Below are 14928 nucleotides of genomic sequence, written 5' to 3'. Positions count from 1 at the left end.
CAATCGTAGGCAGTCTCTCATCTTGGCGCACGGTGGCCTCCAATCAGCGGGCATCGCATTCAGGAGACAACGTTGGGGGTGCCTTCCGACGTTCAACTGGCCGGGACTCAGCCGCCTGCGGCCAATGGGAGGCGCGCGAGTCGTTCTCCTTTTGGCAGAGCGGTGATTTGTCCGGGCATCCGCCAATCGGGGGTGAGGGTAAGGAACCATCTCAGCGTCTGCGCTGCCGACGGATGTTCAACGTCCAATAGTCGTGCTCCTCTCTTCGCATCGCCTGCGATTTTATTTGTAAGCGCCTAGCTCATTGGTCGACACCCCTCCCCCGCCAAAATTGCCTCTCTTTCGCAACTTTCTTGTTACTTTCGGGCTGAGCCAATATTTTAATGATAAAAGTGTCTCGCGTTTTCGGCCTCAGATCAATTTTTTATATTGAGACTTTAACCAAGGTTGGGTTTCAAGATTCCTTCATTGTAATTTTTAAACTTTTTAAAATGTAAATGTAGACGTACAGCATGGTAACAGGCCATTCGGCCCATGATCCGTGCCGTCCAATTACACCTACAGTCCTCGGTACGTTTTGAAGGGTGGGAGGAAACCGGAGATCCCGGGAAGAACATACCAAATTTTTACAGACAGCGTGGGACTCGAACCCCAGTCCCCATCGCTGGCGCTGTAAAGGCGTTACACTATCCGATATGCCATCCATCCACTAATATAATAAAAACAATTTAATATTACACGGATTTGTTTTTGCCGGCCGTAAGGCAGACATTCGCCATCGGCAAGAATTGCCTGAAGCGCTTCTTACTGTCAAAGAGATGCGAGTGTTTCCCCCCCCCCCCCCCCCCCAGTCACCGAGTGCCCATAGATTCGCCTCCAGTACTCCCGCAGTCTCGTGTGAACCATCGGCAACCCGAGATCCAGATCTGAACTTCCAACGCAGTCAAGAACCCTTCAAGGCCTTTGGCACCCCCTCGCATCCCAGTTCCAATACCTGGTACCCTTTAGCCAGTCTCCAGCATTCTGCAGTCCTGGCGCGTCCTCCAGCAGCCCACAGCCTCCATGGGTTCCTTGCCTCGAGTCGCCAGCAGCCCCACCACTTGTGTGGGACTTTCAGCCGCAGAGTCCCCTCACTGGTCCGCCGCCGTGGTCACTGTCATATGGATAATCTCCTCTGCTTCACCTTCTCAGACGGGGTGGGGGGGGGGTGGTCTCCCCGTCTACTGGTGCCCTGCACCAGTCCTCCGCTCCCCTGGACTTTGCAACCCCTCCATGCTGTTGCCGATCACAGGTGCCAGCATCTTGGGTGCAGACAAAATAAACCCCGTCAGATCATTTAATGAGCCGCTCAAAGCTTGTATGGAGCTGCCATCAGGCGGAACGGGTGATTGGACCCCGCGGGAGCGCTGTGACTCCGCTCCCCACATGTCTGCTCCAATGGCGGTGGTGTCATTACCATATTTCCAGCAGCACCCACCTTCTTGTCCAGGGTAGTACAAAAGACAATTGCTCAATATGACATCAACTGGAAGAATCCTCCATTCCTCTATTTTCCCTCAAAATGATCAAATATCTTGTTGTAATTAACTGGAATGCAAGTGGTGTCATGAGAATTAAGATCAGGGTTCCTTTCATTGTCAGATTAGAATCAGTATTCATTGCCCTAAACATGGGGTGACATGGTTGACATAGTGGTCAGTGCAAGTTCGCTACAGCACTAGCGATCGGGAACGGAGTTCGAATCCCGCGCTGTCTGTAAGGAGTTTGTACGTTCTCCCCGGGTCTGCGTGGGATTTCCCCGGGGGCACGTTTGAAACATACCAGGGGGTGCAGGTTGGGCATCGTAGGGTTGAAATGGCCTGTTACCATGCTGTATGTCTAAAAAAGTCACAAAATCCGTTGTTTTTGACAGATTCAGATTTACTGTCAGAGTAAATCCAACCCTGAGATTCGTTTTCCTGTTGGCGTGACAGAATTACCACTAACTGGTAATGCAAAAATTAAACTGGACACAGCGTAAACATGTAAACAAATAAAGAAGTGTAACGCTGTTGCCTTCCATGACAGGTTAACTGGACTCCCTCTCCCCACTACCGAGCTGTTGGGTAGTGGAGGGCGGCCGGTGCTGGTCCTCCCGAAGTCCACGACTGTCTTGCACACATTGAGATAAGATTTGATGGGGGACACGGAGCTGGTACAAAGGTACACAGCAGCCAGTGAGGGGAGTAACTGCTGGAGGAATCAGCCGGCCTCGCAGCGTCCGTGGAGGTAAACGTATGTTACCGACGTTTCGCCGCGGGAGGGGCAGAGGAGGGAGCTCCTCTCAAATCCAGCCAGTGGAGGAGCGGCAGTCGGTCAGGTGCACGCCGGGACGGTGGAAGAGCGGCGGTCGGAGGCCAGGTGCACGCCGGGACGCTGGAGGAGCGGCGGTCGGAGGCCCGGCGCAGCGATGGCGGCATCCACTTGGGCCCAGCGGGTGCTGCAGCTCTTGGACCGGATGAATTCGTTCCACTCGCAGGGTCGGGTCCCCTCCTCACACTGAATCCACCCCGCAGTGGGAGGTCGTCCGGGCGAGGGAGCGCCCCACTGGGGGAGAGTGAGGGAGCGCCCCACTGGGGGAGAGTGAGGGAGCGCCCCACTGGGGGAGAGTGAGGGAGCGCTCCACTGTGGGGAGAATGAGAAAGCGGTGAGAGGGAGCTCCGCGCTGCGGGAGGGTCGGTGAGGAGAGAGATTCGCGCTGCAGGAGGGGCGGTGAGGAGAGAGCTCCGCGCTGCGGGAGGGGCGGTGAGGAAGGAGTTTCCCACTGACCTACTGCCTCTGACTCCCCTCCCCACCCCAGGTTCCACGAAAGCCACCTGTGCACCCTTCTATGTGGCTGGGCAGGAGGTCGGTGTGATCCAGCCCCGGGTCAGAGCCCTCCTGTCTCACTATCGTGATGTGTTCCGGGTATCCCCGGAGAAGCCAGGATGGGTAGAGCTGCGAGAAGGCCTGGACACCTACCACGCACGATCCCAGGCTCTGAAGCATGTTCTGGAACACTGGAGAGAGCGGGAGATGTTCGATTGTCTCCGCGGCTGGAGGAATGAGGTGAGGCCCGTCCAATATTGAGTTATTTCAAGAATGAGGCCCATTGCCAATGAGTTTATTGTCACACAAAATGCACATGCCACAGAGTTCTCACTGCTACTTCAAATAGAACTGGAAAGCCAGAGTTGCATGTCGCAGTGATCATTGGGATCCGTTATCTGTTTACACATTTACACCGTGGACAGTTTATTTTTTACACTATCAGAATAAATTCTGCCGTGCTCACAGGAAAAGGAATCTCAGGATTGTATGTGATGCCGTGACAGTAAATCTGATCTGAATAAATCTGAATATGAGAACATTCTGAGAGTTGTAGATCGGGTGGACGGCCAGCACCTGTTTCCCAGGGTGGGATCAGGAAACACCAGAGGATGTCTGTCCAAAGTGAAGGGAGGGAAGTTTAGGGGAGACGTCAGGGGTAAGTCTTTTATGCAGAGAGTTGTGGGGGCCTAGAATGCCTCGTCAGGGATGGTGGTGGAGGGTGAAACATTGGGGGTATTTAAGAGACTCTTAGGCAGACACATGGATAGTAGAAAAATGGAGGGTTTAGTATTAGCGATACATTGAGGGTCAAGGGCCTGAGCTGTGCTGTAGTGTTCTATGTTCTAGAACTGAACAGGCCCTTCAAGTTTATTATCATCCTGACAAAACCGCGTTCTCTGGTCCTCGGTGTAAAACATGCAGACACACACCCAGAAAGAACATACATACAGATGCATTATACAAACCTGCTCCACAATCTAACCCTTCCCTCCCTCACACACACAACCCTCGATTTTATCCATGGGCCTGTCTTAGAGTCTCTTAAATTCCCCCAATGTTCCAGCCTCCACCATTATTCCTGACAAGGCATTCCAGGCCCCCACAACTCTCTGTGTGGAAAAAAAAACTTACCCCTGATGTCTCCCCTAATCATTCCTCCCCTTTCCTCTGGTGTCTCCCTTAAAGACCATTAGACAGACTAGCAGAAATAGGGCATTCAGCCCATCGAATCTGCTCTGCCATTCTATTGAGCTGATCTGTTCTCCCACTGGGCCCCACTGCCCTTCCTTTCTCCCCATAACCTTTGATGCCCTGACTAATCAAGAACCTCTGCCTTAAATCCATCCAATGACCCAGCCTCCACACTCACCCATGGCCACAAATTCCGCAGATTCATTGCCCTTTGGCTGAAGAAATTCCTCTGTGGATGCTCTTTGATCCTGAAGTTGTCCTGGACTCTCCCACCATGAGGAAACAACCTTTCTACTAGACTCTCATTGTTCGAAATGAGACCCCACCCCCATTCTCCTAAATTCCAACAAGTATAAGCCAACTGGTCTCAAACATTCCTCCTATAATATCCCTGGGGTTCATTGATCATTCAGGAATCTGATGGCGGAGAAGAACCCCCCTTGTGCTCGTCTTTAGGCTCCTGGGCCTTTTCCTCGATGGTAGCAGAGTGAAGAGGGCCTGGCCTGGGTGGAGTCTTAGAGGAGAGAGGCTGCTTTTTTAAGTCGACCTCCTTGACGGACTGTGTCCGTGATTTTGCAGGCCGAGTGAACGATTTTAAGAGTTGGCACCTCTGTACCAGAGAGTGATGCAACCGGCCAGAATGTGCTCCACGGTCCACCCGCGGAAGTTTATGAGAGAGTCTTCGGTGACGTACCGAATCTCCTCAGGAATTATAGTCGCTGGCCAGCCTTCTTCACGACGGCATTGACATGGAGGCCCCAGGATAGGTCGACACCCAGGAATTTGAAGTTCCTCGCCCTCTGCGCTGCTGACCCCTTTGACGAAGACTAGTTTGCATCCGACTCTCTGAAAGTCTAACAGCCACTTCCCCATCCTCATCAGGGTCACGCTGTTACAGCGCCAGCGGACCAGCTTCGAAGCCGGCGCTGTCTGCAAGGACCCTCTGAAAACGCACAGGGTTCGTAGTGAGCGGCAAGGGTTTAAATGGTCAGAACGCACTGTAAACAAATGAAACCTTTAAATTCAACCTCCTTTGTCCCTCACCACCAATGTTCCAACCTCTACCACCATCCAGGGTAAGGGATTCCAGGCCCGCACACCTCTGTGTAAGAAAGAAAACTCACCCCTGGCCTTTCCCTCTCCCCTAACTAAATGTCCTGAGCTACCCCTCACAATATATGGTACCTGTGTTTAATCTGATCAGTAGTTTCCAAAGGAATAACGCATTAAAAATGGATTGTACGTGATTGCCGGAGGGAAACGGAGTGGCCATGAGCGTTGCCCAGGCCCCTAACGATAGGAGAACGAGAGTCCACTTCAGGGACATCGAGTGTCCGTGGATTCGCCTCCGGCGCCCCCGCGGCCTCTGCAGCCGCACAAACTCCGGTGCGATCTGTCGGCCGCTCCAGCGTCCCGTGCGGGTCCCTCAGCTGCGGAATCCTCGCTGGTCTGCTGCTGTTCCCTCTCGCTGACGGGAGCCTACACCCTTCGGGATTGTCCTTTTACCCCCCTCCCCTCCCGTCGTATGCAGGATCCCCCCCCCCCCCCCACCACCACTGCAGTGCAGGAGTGCGAAGGGGGTGGGAAACGACCTTCTCGAGGTTTCTTGTCAGGAGAGGCTGAAGAAGGTGGATGGTGACCTTGGTCTCGTCCCCAGCGTCGGAGCCTGAAGCCAGTGGGGACGGGTGGAAGGGGAGAGGTGTGACGGGCACCCTGACTCGGCCTCCGTGTGTTGATCACAGAGTTACGAGGTGATGGCCAGATTCTGTGACGAGCCCCTGATGGAGATGGAGAGATCGGGAGCCAGTGAGTTTCACCGGGCTGGGATGGGGTGTGGTGTAGGTCTGTCTGTGCACGTCTGTGTGTGTCTGCATGTACATTGAGGAGTCTCTGTGTCTGCGAGTATGTGCATCGAAACACAGTCCTGGTTGTGTGTGTACACACACTTTAAAGGGATGCATGGCTGCGTTGATGCAGGTGTGGAAACGCTTGTGTGTGTGTGTGTGTGTGTGTGTGTGTGTGTGTGTGTGTGAGCGAGCGCGCGCGCCTAGGAAAGCTGCACACTCAGCAGCAGGCACATTTGTGTTCGCGTGCGCCCGGGACACGCATTTGGGCGCGCCGGGAGGGGCAAGGAACCCACCCCCTGACTCTTTCCTCTCCGGATCTGCTGGCAGGTCTGTTTGGGATCAAGACGTACGGAGTCCACGTGAATGGATACGTCCGCCAGGAGGGCGGAGGGATGGCCATGTGGATCGGGCGGCGTTCCCGCACTAAGCAGACCTTCCCGGGAATGCTGGACAACATGGTAACTCCCCTTACCAACCCTTCCTCCACTGACAGGCCTGTCACCGCTTCATTCACTGCCGGGATCAGCCCAGGATGTTCCCCTGCAGCAGGTCAAATAAAGAGCCATTGGGATACTAAATTAAGGGACGATACACGAGAAATAGAAAAACATGGAACGCAGGCCTTTCGGCGCCGACCCCCTACAAACCTACTCCACCATCTAACCCACAAATACCTCACCCCCAATGTTCCAACCTCCACCACCATCTGGGGTAAGGGATTCCAGCCCCGCACAACTCTGTGTAAGAAAGAAAATACCCCTGGCCTTTCCCTCTCCCCTAAACCTCCCTCCCTTCACTTTGTACAGACGCCCTTCTGGTGTTTGCTGGTCCTACCCTGGGAAACAGGCGCTGACCGTCCACCCGTGGACACCTCTCAGAATCTTGTTGACCTCATGGAGTCTCCTCTCATCCATATACCTCCAAAGAGAAAAGTCCCAGGTCTGCTAACCTTGCCTCATAAGACGTTTTCCAATTCAGGCAACATCCTCGTGAATCTCCTCTGCACCCTCTCTGTAGCTTCCACATCCTTCCTGTAATGAGGTGCCAGAGATTTGTAGAGTTGCAACACGACATCTCCTGAACTCAAACCCCCACTAATGAATCCCAGTGTCCCATTGGCCTTCTTAATTATCCCATCAACCTTCATGGCAACCTTGAGAGATTTTTACATTTAGACACACAGCGCAGTAACATCCGCATCCCGCCCCACGGGTCTGTGCTGCCCAATTACATGCCATTAACCTACAACCCCCAGTATGTTTCAAACAATGGGTGGAAACAGGAGCCTTAGGGAAAACCCACGTAGACACAGGGAGAACATACCAACAACTGACAGGCAGCAAGGGGCTCGAACCCCGATCCTGATCACCAGCGCTGTAAAAGATGAATCTGGCGTCGTTAGTAGAAACTCCAAGGGACTCGAACCCCGGTCCCAATCTCTGGCGCTGTAACAGCGTTGCACTAACCGCTACGTCATCTGTGCCACCCAAGGTTTACTTAAGAAACTATTCGTGAACCCAGAGGTGGTGGTTTTCTTCTGTCCCTTTTGATGTGATCGGGGCTGGGGTGGGGGTTCCCCTTTATGATATTGGCTGCCTTCTCGAGGCGGCACCTCACGTCAACGTCTTCAATGAATGGGAGGTTGGAGCCTGCGATGGGCTCTCTCTCTCACTTTCCTTTCTTCCTCCTTCTCCCTAACAAGCCAACTGGACAAGAGGCTTGAAAGTGAGATTATCCCGGGATAAGACAGGGTGGGCAGCCAGCACCTTATTCCCGGGGCCGACGGCAGCAAACACCAGAGGGGAGGAAGGTTCACTGGGATGATTCCAGGAAAGGGTTATCCCCTGAGGAACATTTGATGGCTCTTGGCATGAACTCGTTAGAATTATGGAGAATGAGGAGTGTGGGGGGGGATCTCATTGAAATATTTTGAGCCTTGAAAGGCGTGGACATCGAAGATGGTTGTTTCCCCACGGTAGGAGATTTCAGGACAAGAGGGCACAACTTCAGGATTGAAGGGCGTCCCCTTTGAACAGTGATTGCAGGAATTTCTTCAGCGGGGGGGGGGGGGGGGGGAGGGAGGGTGATGGGTGAAGTCCGGGCAGTGGGGCCGAATGGGATCAGCGTATGACTCAATGGGCTGAATGCCCTATTTCTGCTCCTATGTCTTTAGGGGGAGATATCAGTGGTTACGCTCGTTCTACAGAGAGTGGTGGGCGCCTAGAATGCATTGCCAGAGGTGGTTTAAAAGATTCTTAGATGGGCACATGGATGCAAGAAAAAAAAGAGGGCGGAAGGGATGGGTGAGATTGTTGTGGAGAACGTTTACAGGGGTCAGCACATCATCTTTGTAGGGGTGCCAATACTCCTCTGATACATTTGAAATGCTACTGCTGCACCCCATTCACGCCACTTTTGGTGCCATTGCCTTTCCGAGTCTCTGGGGACGCTGTTATCCCTCCTGGACCCTGGGGGTGCCATTTCCCCTGTGAGCCCTGGGAGGGGGGGGGTCCCCTCTATGCCTGTTAGCCTCACCCTCAATCCCTGCCCTGGTCTCCAGTCTGCAGGAGGACTCTCGGCCAGATCAGGAGTGTTGGAGACGTTGGTGAGAGAGTGTGCCGAAGAGTCCTGCATCCCCCAGTCCGTGGCCCTCAGCGCCAAGCCGGCCGGCAGTGTCAGGTCTGGGCTCCCTCCCTCTATCCATCCATCTCCCCTGTTGGGGGTGGGGTCGCGGAGTGGGGAAAGGGGGGTCGGGAGTGGGTTGCAGGGTGGGTGGCGGAGAGGGGAAGGGGACATTGCAGAGTGCGGCGGCCAGTTCCTATCGCCCGGCTGCAGCTGGTACATCTCCGAACTGGAGGGGAAGGGGCACAGGGAAGATTCCCCAGGACCAGAGAGGCTGGGACGTTACTCCCTGAATGTAGGAACCTCCTCGTGGTTCATCATATCAGGTGGAGCATCGTTATGGCGACCGGGCTGTTTTACCCCTCCCTCTTCCAAAATTAGAACAAATGTTACAACACAATCCAGGCCCTTTAACCCACAATGTGTGCCAACCCCTGTAAACCTTCACGGTCTAACCCTGCCCTTACACCCATAACCCGAGTTTTTTCTTGTATCCATGTATCTGTCGAGGAGACTTTTAAATGTTCCTATTGTACCAGCCTCCACCACCCAGAAAATACCTCCCTTAAACCTCCCTCCCTTCACTTTGTACAGAAGTCCTTTGGTGTCTGGGAAACAGGTGTTGGGTGTCCACCCTATCAATGCCTCTCAGAATCTTGTCAACCTCGATTGTTTCCTCTCATCCTTTTACACTCCAAAGAGAAAAGTCCCAGCTCTGCTAACCTTGTCCCATAAGACATGTTCTCCAATCCAGGCAATGTCCTGGTGAATCTCCTCTGCCCCCTCTCTACAGCTTCCTTCCTGTAATGAGGTGACCAGAACCGAACAAAATATTCCAAGTGGGGTCTCACCAGAGATTTGTAGAGTTGCAACGTGACCTCTCAACTTCTGAACTCAATCCCCCGACTCATGAAGCCCAGTGTCCCATAGACCTTCTCAACTATCCCAATTTGGACCCCAAGGTCCCTCTGTTCGTCCACACTGAAGCAATCGACCAGTAACTACGTACTCCGCCTTCATGTTCAACCAGGCAAAACACATCACTCCACACTTATCCGACGCATATTCCCTCTTGTCGTCCATCTGCATGGAACGCCTGAGGGTTGCTAGGGGCCATTGCCAGGTGGCTTCCAGCTCTCTCCTCCTCCTGACATGGGTCTCTTCCTTCTGACTTGCAGCTACACGTACGAGGACCAGCGGGGAGTCTTCCCCCAGTGCCAGTTTGTGTACGACCTGGAGGTCCCCGCAGGCCTCGCTCCTCAGGTGGGAGATGGCGAGGTGCAGGAGTTCTACCTCTGGCCCCTGGAGAAGGTGAGTGACTTGGGCATCTCTATTCTTTACGCACCCCCCCCCATCCCCGGGTCTCGATGACAAGATTCAATTTAACAGCCATTTACACAGAATTGCTTTTGCTGGCTGTAATGAGGACAGATTCACCATGGGCAGAAATTGCCTGAAGCGGCTCTTACGTCAGAGAAAGAGAAGCAAGAGTCACCACCACCCCCGCCCCCCCCCCCCCCCCCCCCCAAATGTCCATGGATTCGCCTTCAGCGCCCCTGCAGCCCCCGAGTCCAGTCCAAGCCATGGGTTCCAGATCCCCGGAGTCTGCAACCCCTCCTTGCTGCTGCCAATCATGGGTGCCACCATCTTGGGTGCGGATCCCACGGTTGTGGGATTTTAACAGGCTGTACAAAGCCCGTGCAGATCTGATGGCAGTTGAGGCAGTTGGAGCCCACGGGAGCGCTCTATTTCCACTCCTCGCTTCCCGTGGGACTGCACCAGCAGCAGCCCTGTCATTTTGGAACTCCACGTTGGGGCAAGATTCGGGGTGTGCCAGCAAAGTCATACAAGACGTCGGAGGGGCCAAATGTTGAGTGTTGTGCGCAGTTTGCACATTGACCTATGGGAAAGATACATTGGACAACAATTTTTTTTTGAAAGGTTTGCTTCCTGAAAACAAATTGGGGATTATGATGGACAAACGTTAAGCTGAACACAAAGATAATTCCAGATTTGCTGCATCACATAGGAAAATGGACAAACATTAACATTTATTGGATTCAGGACGTTTAATCGCACAACGATGCACATTGTGTCAGTTCAACCGATTAAAAAGTCTCACCACTGCTTTTCATTTGTACTCAGCATCTGATGCCTCTCATGTCAGGGTCCAACAATAGTTGATGGATTCCAGTTGCCCTGATACCACTTTTCCACAGTCGCAGTGACCTGGTGAAACCTTTCACCATGTTCATCACTGACTACGCCGAGATCAGCCGGGGCGAAGACCGTGTGTAAGCGCAGAAAATGAATTTTCAGTGACATGTCACACTTTATGGTTTTGTCTGCTTGAAGTAGATTAAAATATGACATGAAATCACAGAAAGTGTGTACGACTGTACACTTACGACTGTGTTCTGACCAACTGATCATGTCTCAAAATGGACGTATGTCGGAAACTCACTTTATCAGTGTTACTGTTTATCAAATACAACATCGTGGACACCAAAGCCAGCTCTCTCATGAAGGGGTTAGCCACCAGCCAGCTATGGCGCTATTTCCAATAGATAGGCCCCAAACTTCACTGTATGTATTAATTTTTTATAGGTGGCAAGTCAGGGAATACCTGTATATCTGATAAAAGATACATGATGGGAAAATCTTAAGGTCATTTTCATGATCCATAAAATATACCCAAAAAGTGTTCAGGAAGGGTGGTACAGTTGGTGCATCCGTCAGTGCAACACTGTAACAGCACCAGCCATCAGGACTGGGGTTCAATTCCTGCACTGTCTTTAAGGAAGTTGTACATTCTCCCGTCTCTGCATTACCTTCCTGTTCAAAACATACCAGTGGGGGGTGGGTGTATGTTGATGGGGTGTAAATTGGGCAGCATGGACTCATGGGCTGAAAGGCCCTGTTACTGTGCTGTGTATTTTAAAATGTCCAGTGATGACACTAAGATTGAATGAGTGCATTGAAAGGCGCTGGAGAATCTCAGCATGTCACACAGCATCCGTAAGGGGTTAAGGGTCACAGATATCTCAGGGCCTGAGCCCTTCGGCAGGCAGGTGCCTGAATGAAAAGCTGGGGGAGAGGAGGGAGGTTGGGGCAGGCATATGGGTCCACAGGCAGACATAGGGAGGGAGAGGACAAAGGTGAGGTGATGGAGGGAGGGGGTGGCTCTCTGAAAGGAGAAAGAGCTGGAGGAAAGGAAACAGAGGGATGGGAAGAGATCCAGAGGAGAGGAAACCAGAGAAATCTGTGTTTAATACTGTCCAGACGCAGGGTGCCCAGACAGAGTACGAGGCGTTGTTCCTTTGATTTGCAGGCGGTTTTGTAGACAGACACGTCAGTATGGGAATGGGGCGGGTGAATTGGTCGGCCACTCAGAGTTCCCCATGACTGCAACAGAGCCGAGGTGCTCGACAAAGTGGTCTCCCCGACATCAAGGCAAGGGTAACAGAGCTGGGGGGGGAGCTTTTCTCCGGAGTGATGGAGGGCGAGAGGTGACCAAGAAAATGTTACATTACACAAAATGTCCTTTTGTTGGCTGCGACAGTCACCATTGGCAGAAATTGACCAGCACTTACAGTCAGAGAAAGAGAAGCAAAAGAGGGTCCCTTCCGAGATGATGAGTGTCTGTGGATTCGCCTCCAGTACTCGTGCAGCCGCTCAGAACCCCGTCCGTTCCATCCCCAAGTCTTTCTGACATGATTAGGAAGCCTCCAGCGCCTTCAGAACCCTACGATAGAGGCATAGGTCGTATGGACGGCCAGCACCTTTTTCCCATGGCAGGAGTAACAAACACCAGAAGCCATCTGTACAAGGCAAGGGGAGGGAAGTTTAGAGGAGACGTCAGGGGATAGTATTTGTACACAGAGAGTAATGGGTGCCTGGAACAACAGGGAACATTTGAGACTCTTAGGCATGTGAATGTGGGTAAAATAGAGGGTAATGAGTGTGAGGGAGGGAAGAGTTAGATCGTGGATTGTTCAGGATCTGATGTTCCTTGTTACACTAAAATGGTATTATTTTGAGAGATGTCAGTCAAATACCCTCAGTCAGGCACTCTCCAGAGAATTTGGTGGTGGAATGGTTCAGTCTTCATTCTCATTCCTGGTAATGAGTAGTGCAGTGGAATTCGTAAAGAGTGGGAGACAGGGGCTTGGGGACAGCTGAAGCTCTGGATTCTTGCAGGTTACAGCTTGATATAACTCTGGTGAGACCACCCTTATTGTGTTCAGTCTGGTTGCCTCATTACAGGATGTGGAACCTATGGAGAGATGGACCAGGATGTTGCCTGGATTGGGAAACAAGTTTTATGAGGGCAGGGTGAGCAGAGCTGGGACTTTTCTCTATGGAGCACAAAAGGATGAGAGGAGACTTGATCGAGGTCGACAAGATTCTGAGAGGCGTAGATCGGGTGGGCGGCCAGCGCCTGTTTCCCAGGGTGGGATCAGCAAACCACAGAGGATGTCTGCACAAGGTAAGAGGAGGAAGCTTTAGGAGACAATCCTTTACACACAGAGTTGTGAGTGCCTGGGACGCATTGCTGGTGGAGAAGGAGGCTGGTACAGTAGGGGACATTTAGAAGACCCATAGATGAAATGGAGAAGGGGTTGGTTCAACATCATGGGCTGAAGGGCCTGGACCATGCCAGAACATGCCATGGAAACCTGTAACCCGGATAGCAATTGCATCAGTGCGGTGAGCGGGAAGCCACTGGAGAGGAACAAAGGGAGACGCATGGGTGTGTGTGACTCGGAATCTCAACTGCCTTCTCCTTGCAGGTGAGAGAGGGTCTCGTGGGTCCTGATTTCAAGCCCAACTCGGCGATGGTGGCCTTGGACTTCCTGATCCGCCACGGGGTGCTGGACGCTGACAACGGTGAGTAGGGAGGGCTGTGGTGATGTGGCGGGGGAGCGTGTTGTGGTCTATTTGCACCCACACCTCCTCCCTCTCCCCGCCATTTGGGGCCCCAAACGATTCTTCCGAATGAAGCCTCACTTCCTTTGTGAATCTGCAGGGGTCGTCTACTGCATCCGGTGCTCCTGCTGTGGTCTCTACATTGGAGACTGGACACAGACTGGGAGGTCGCTGAGCACCTCAGTTGTCCACTGTGATAGCGTGGATCTCCCAGCGGCTAGCCAGTTCAATTCCCTGCCCCATTCCCGTAATGACATGTCTGTCCATGGTCTCGCACTGCCAGTCTGAGACTACCCACAAATTGGCTTCCATCTGGGCACCCTCCAACCAGCTTCTCCAGTGTCTGTGAAACCCCTCCCTCAATCTCTCTCCTTCCCTGTCCTCCAGCTCCAGCCCCTTACCTCTCCAGAGCTTTCCCCCTACCCCCATCACCTACAGCTTTTCTCTTTCACCCTCTTAGCTGAATCCAATGCCTGCTCCTGCTCCTCTCTTCCCCTGCCCCTCTCCTCCCTCTTCTCCTCCCACCTATTTCAGGCACTAGCCTGCTTTTTGCTCGTGCCTTGATGCCCAAAATGTTGGTTACCCTTTGTCTCGTGTGGATGATGTGTGGTCTACGGAGATTCACCAGCGCTGTTTGACTGGCATTTTGTCTTTCTTCTGGTGCAGAACAGTTTTACCAGCAGTTCCTCGAAGGCCTCCACCATCAGCTTTGATACTCTCTGCCTCCGAGGTTGAATGTATTCCCCCTCTCCCGCCCTTCTCCCCGCACGAGTGGGCGGGTAGAGGTGCACCTCGACTCATCGGATGGAGAGGAATGAGCGGACAACTTTTCGGGTCAAGGCTGCGGATCCAGCAAAATATAAAGTTGGGGAGGAGGGGGGTCAAGGAGGGTCACAGAGGTGTGGGATGGAAGGTTGGCAAGTTCGGGAGTGGGCAGAGTTGGGGGAGAGCAGTGATTGCCGTCCCCAATTGCAGGACGATGGGGGGCAGGGGTTGAGGTGAGGAGTGGGGATTGAGATTGTAACAGGAACCTGAGGGTAAATGTTGTGAACACAGGTTATTGGTTGTGTGGAGCAGGGGGTCGAGGAAGGGATCCACAGATGGGACAGGTTCAGAGGGATGTGGGGCAGGTGGGACCAGGGTGGGTGGGAATGCAAGGTTGTGGACAGAATGGGTGAGCACTGTGATGGATCTAATGGGCAAGATGAAGAGAGGCTGAGGATGGATGTGGGTGAGGTAGGGGTGGGTGAGGAAAGGGTGGTGTTGAAGTTCATCTCATGCTCAGTGGGGGTTGGGTATGGAGACTGTTGTCCTCCTGCTCCAACTAGCACCATCTTGTCATCTCGGTGGGGGGGTGGGGAAGGGGTCATGGAGGTGTCCCTCCCCTGACACTCCCCACTCCTGTACCCCCCCCAACAACCCCCTCTCCCCCAACACACCACACCGCCGCCAGCCTCAAGAGACTCTTTTATTTGGTAGAAAAAGAACC

General features: G+C 53.0%; 1 protein-coding gene across 3 annotated transcripts; it reads left to right on the top strand.

Annotated features, from left to right (window-relative positions):
- The first annotated feature begins 2274 nt into the window (after window positions 1–2274).
- Window positions 2275–14577, top strand: tpk2 (thiamin pyrophosphokinase 2). 3 transcript variants are annotated; one of them, XM_069929096.1, is made up of 8 exons: window positions 2275–2519; window positions 2840–3087; window positions 5784–5847; window positions 6216–6346; window positions 8449–8567; window positions 9689–9821; window positions 13304–13400; window positions 14106–14577. In XM_069929096.1, the coding sequence occupies exons 1-8, from the start codon at window positions 2450–2452 to the stop codon at window positions 14150–14152; spliced, it is 909 nt and encodes a 302-aa protein (XP_069785197.1). In that variant the 5' UTR covers window positions 2275–2449; the 3' UTR covers window positions 14153–14577. The 3 variants fall into 3 exon arrangements, with proteins under 3 accessions (XP_069785197.1, XP_069785198.1, XP_069785199.1); XM_069929097.1 differs by lacking the exons at window positions 13304–13400; window positions 14106–14577 and adding an exon at window positions 10656–10889; XM_069929098.1 differs by lacking the exons at window positions 13304–13400; window positions 14106–14577 and adding an exon at window positions 10452–10516.
- The last annotated feature ends 351 nt before the right edge of the window (window positions 14578–14928 follow it).

The sequence above is a fragment of the Narcine bancroftii genome, chromosome 3 (assembly GCF_036971445.1).
Source record: "Narcine bancroftii isolate sNarBan1 chromosome 3, sNarBan1.hap1, whole genome shotgun sequence".
Lineage (NCBI taxonomy): Eukaryota > Metazoa > Chordata > Chondrichthyes > Torpediniformes > Narcinidae > Narcine > Narcine bancroftii.
This window is presented reverse-complemented; position numbering and strand designations above follow the sequence as displayed.

Excerpts from the sequence above, each read along its gene's own strand:
- tpk2 (XM_069929096.1), top strand. The coding sequence starts at position 2,450 with ATGGCGGCATCCACTTGGGCCCAGCGGGTGCTGCAGCTCTTGGACCGG. Across the intron at positions 6,347-8,448 it reads CGGGAATGCTGGACAACATG|TCTGCAGGAGGACTCTCGGC; the intron begins GTAACTCCCCTT and ends CCTGGTCTCCAG. Across the intron at positions 13,401-14,105 it reads GGTGCTGGACGCTGACAACG|AACAGTTTTACCAGCAGTTC; the intron begins GTGAGTAGGGAG and ends CTTCTGGTGCAG.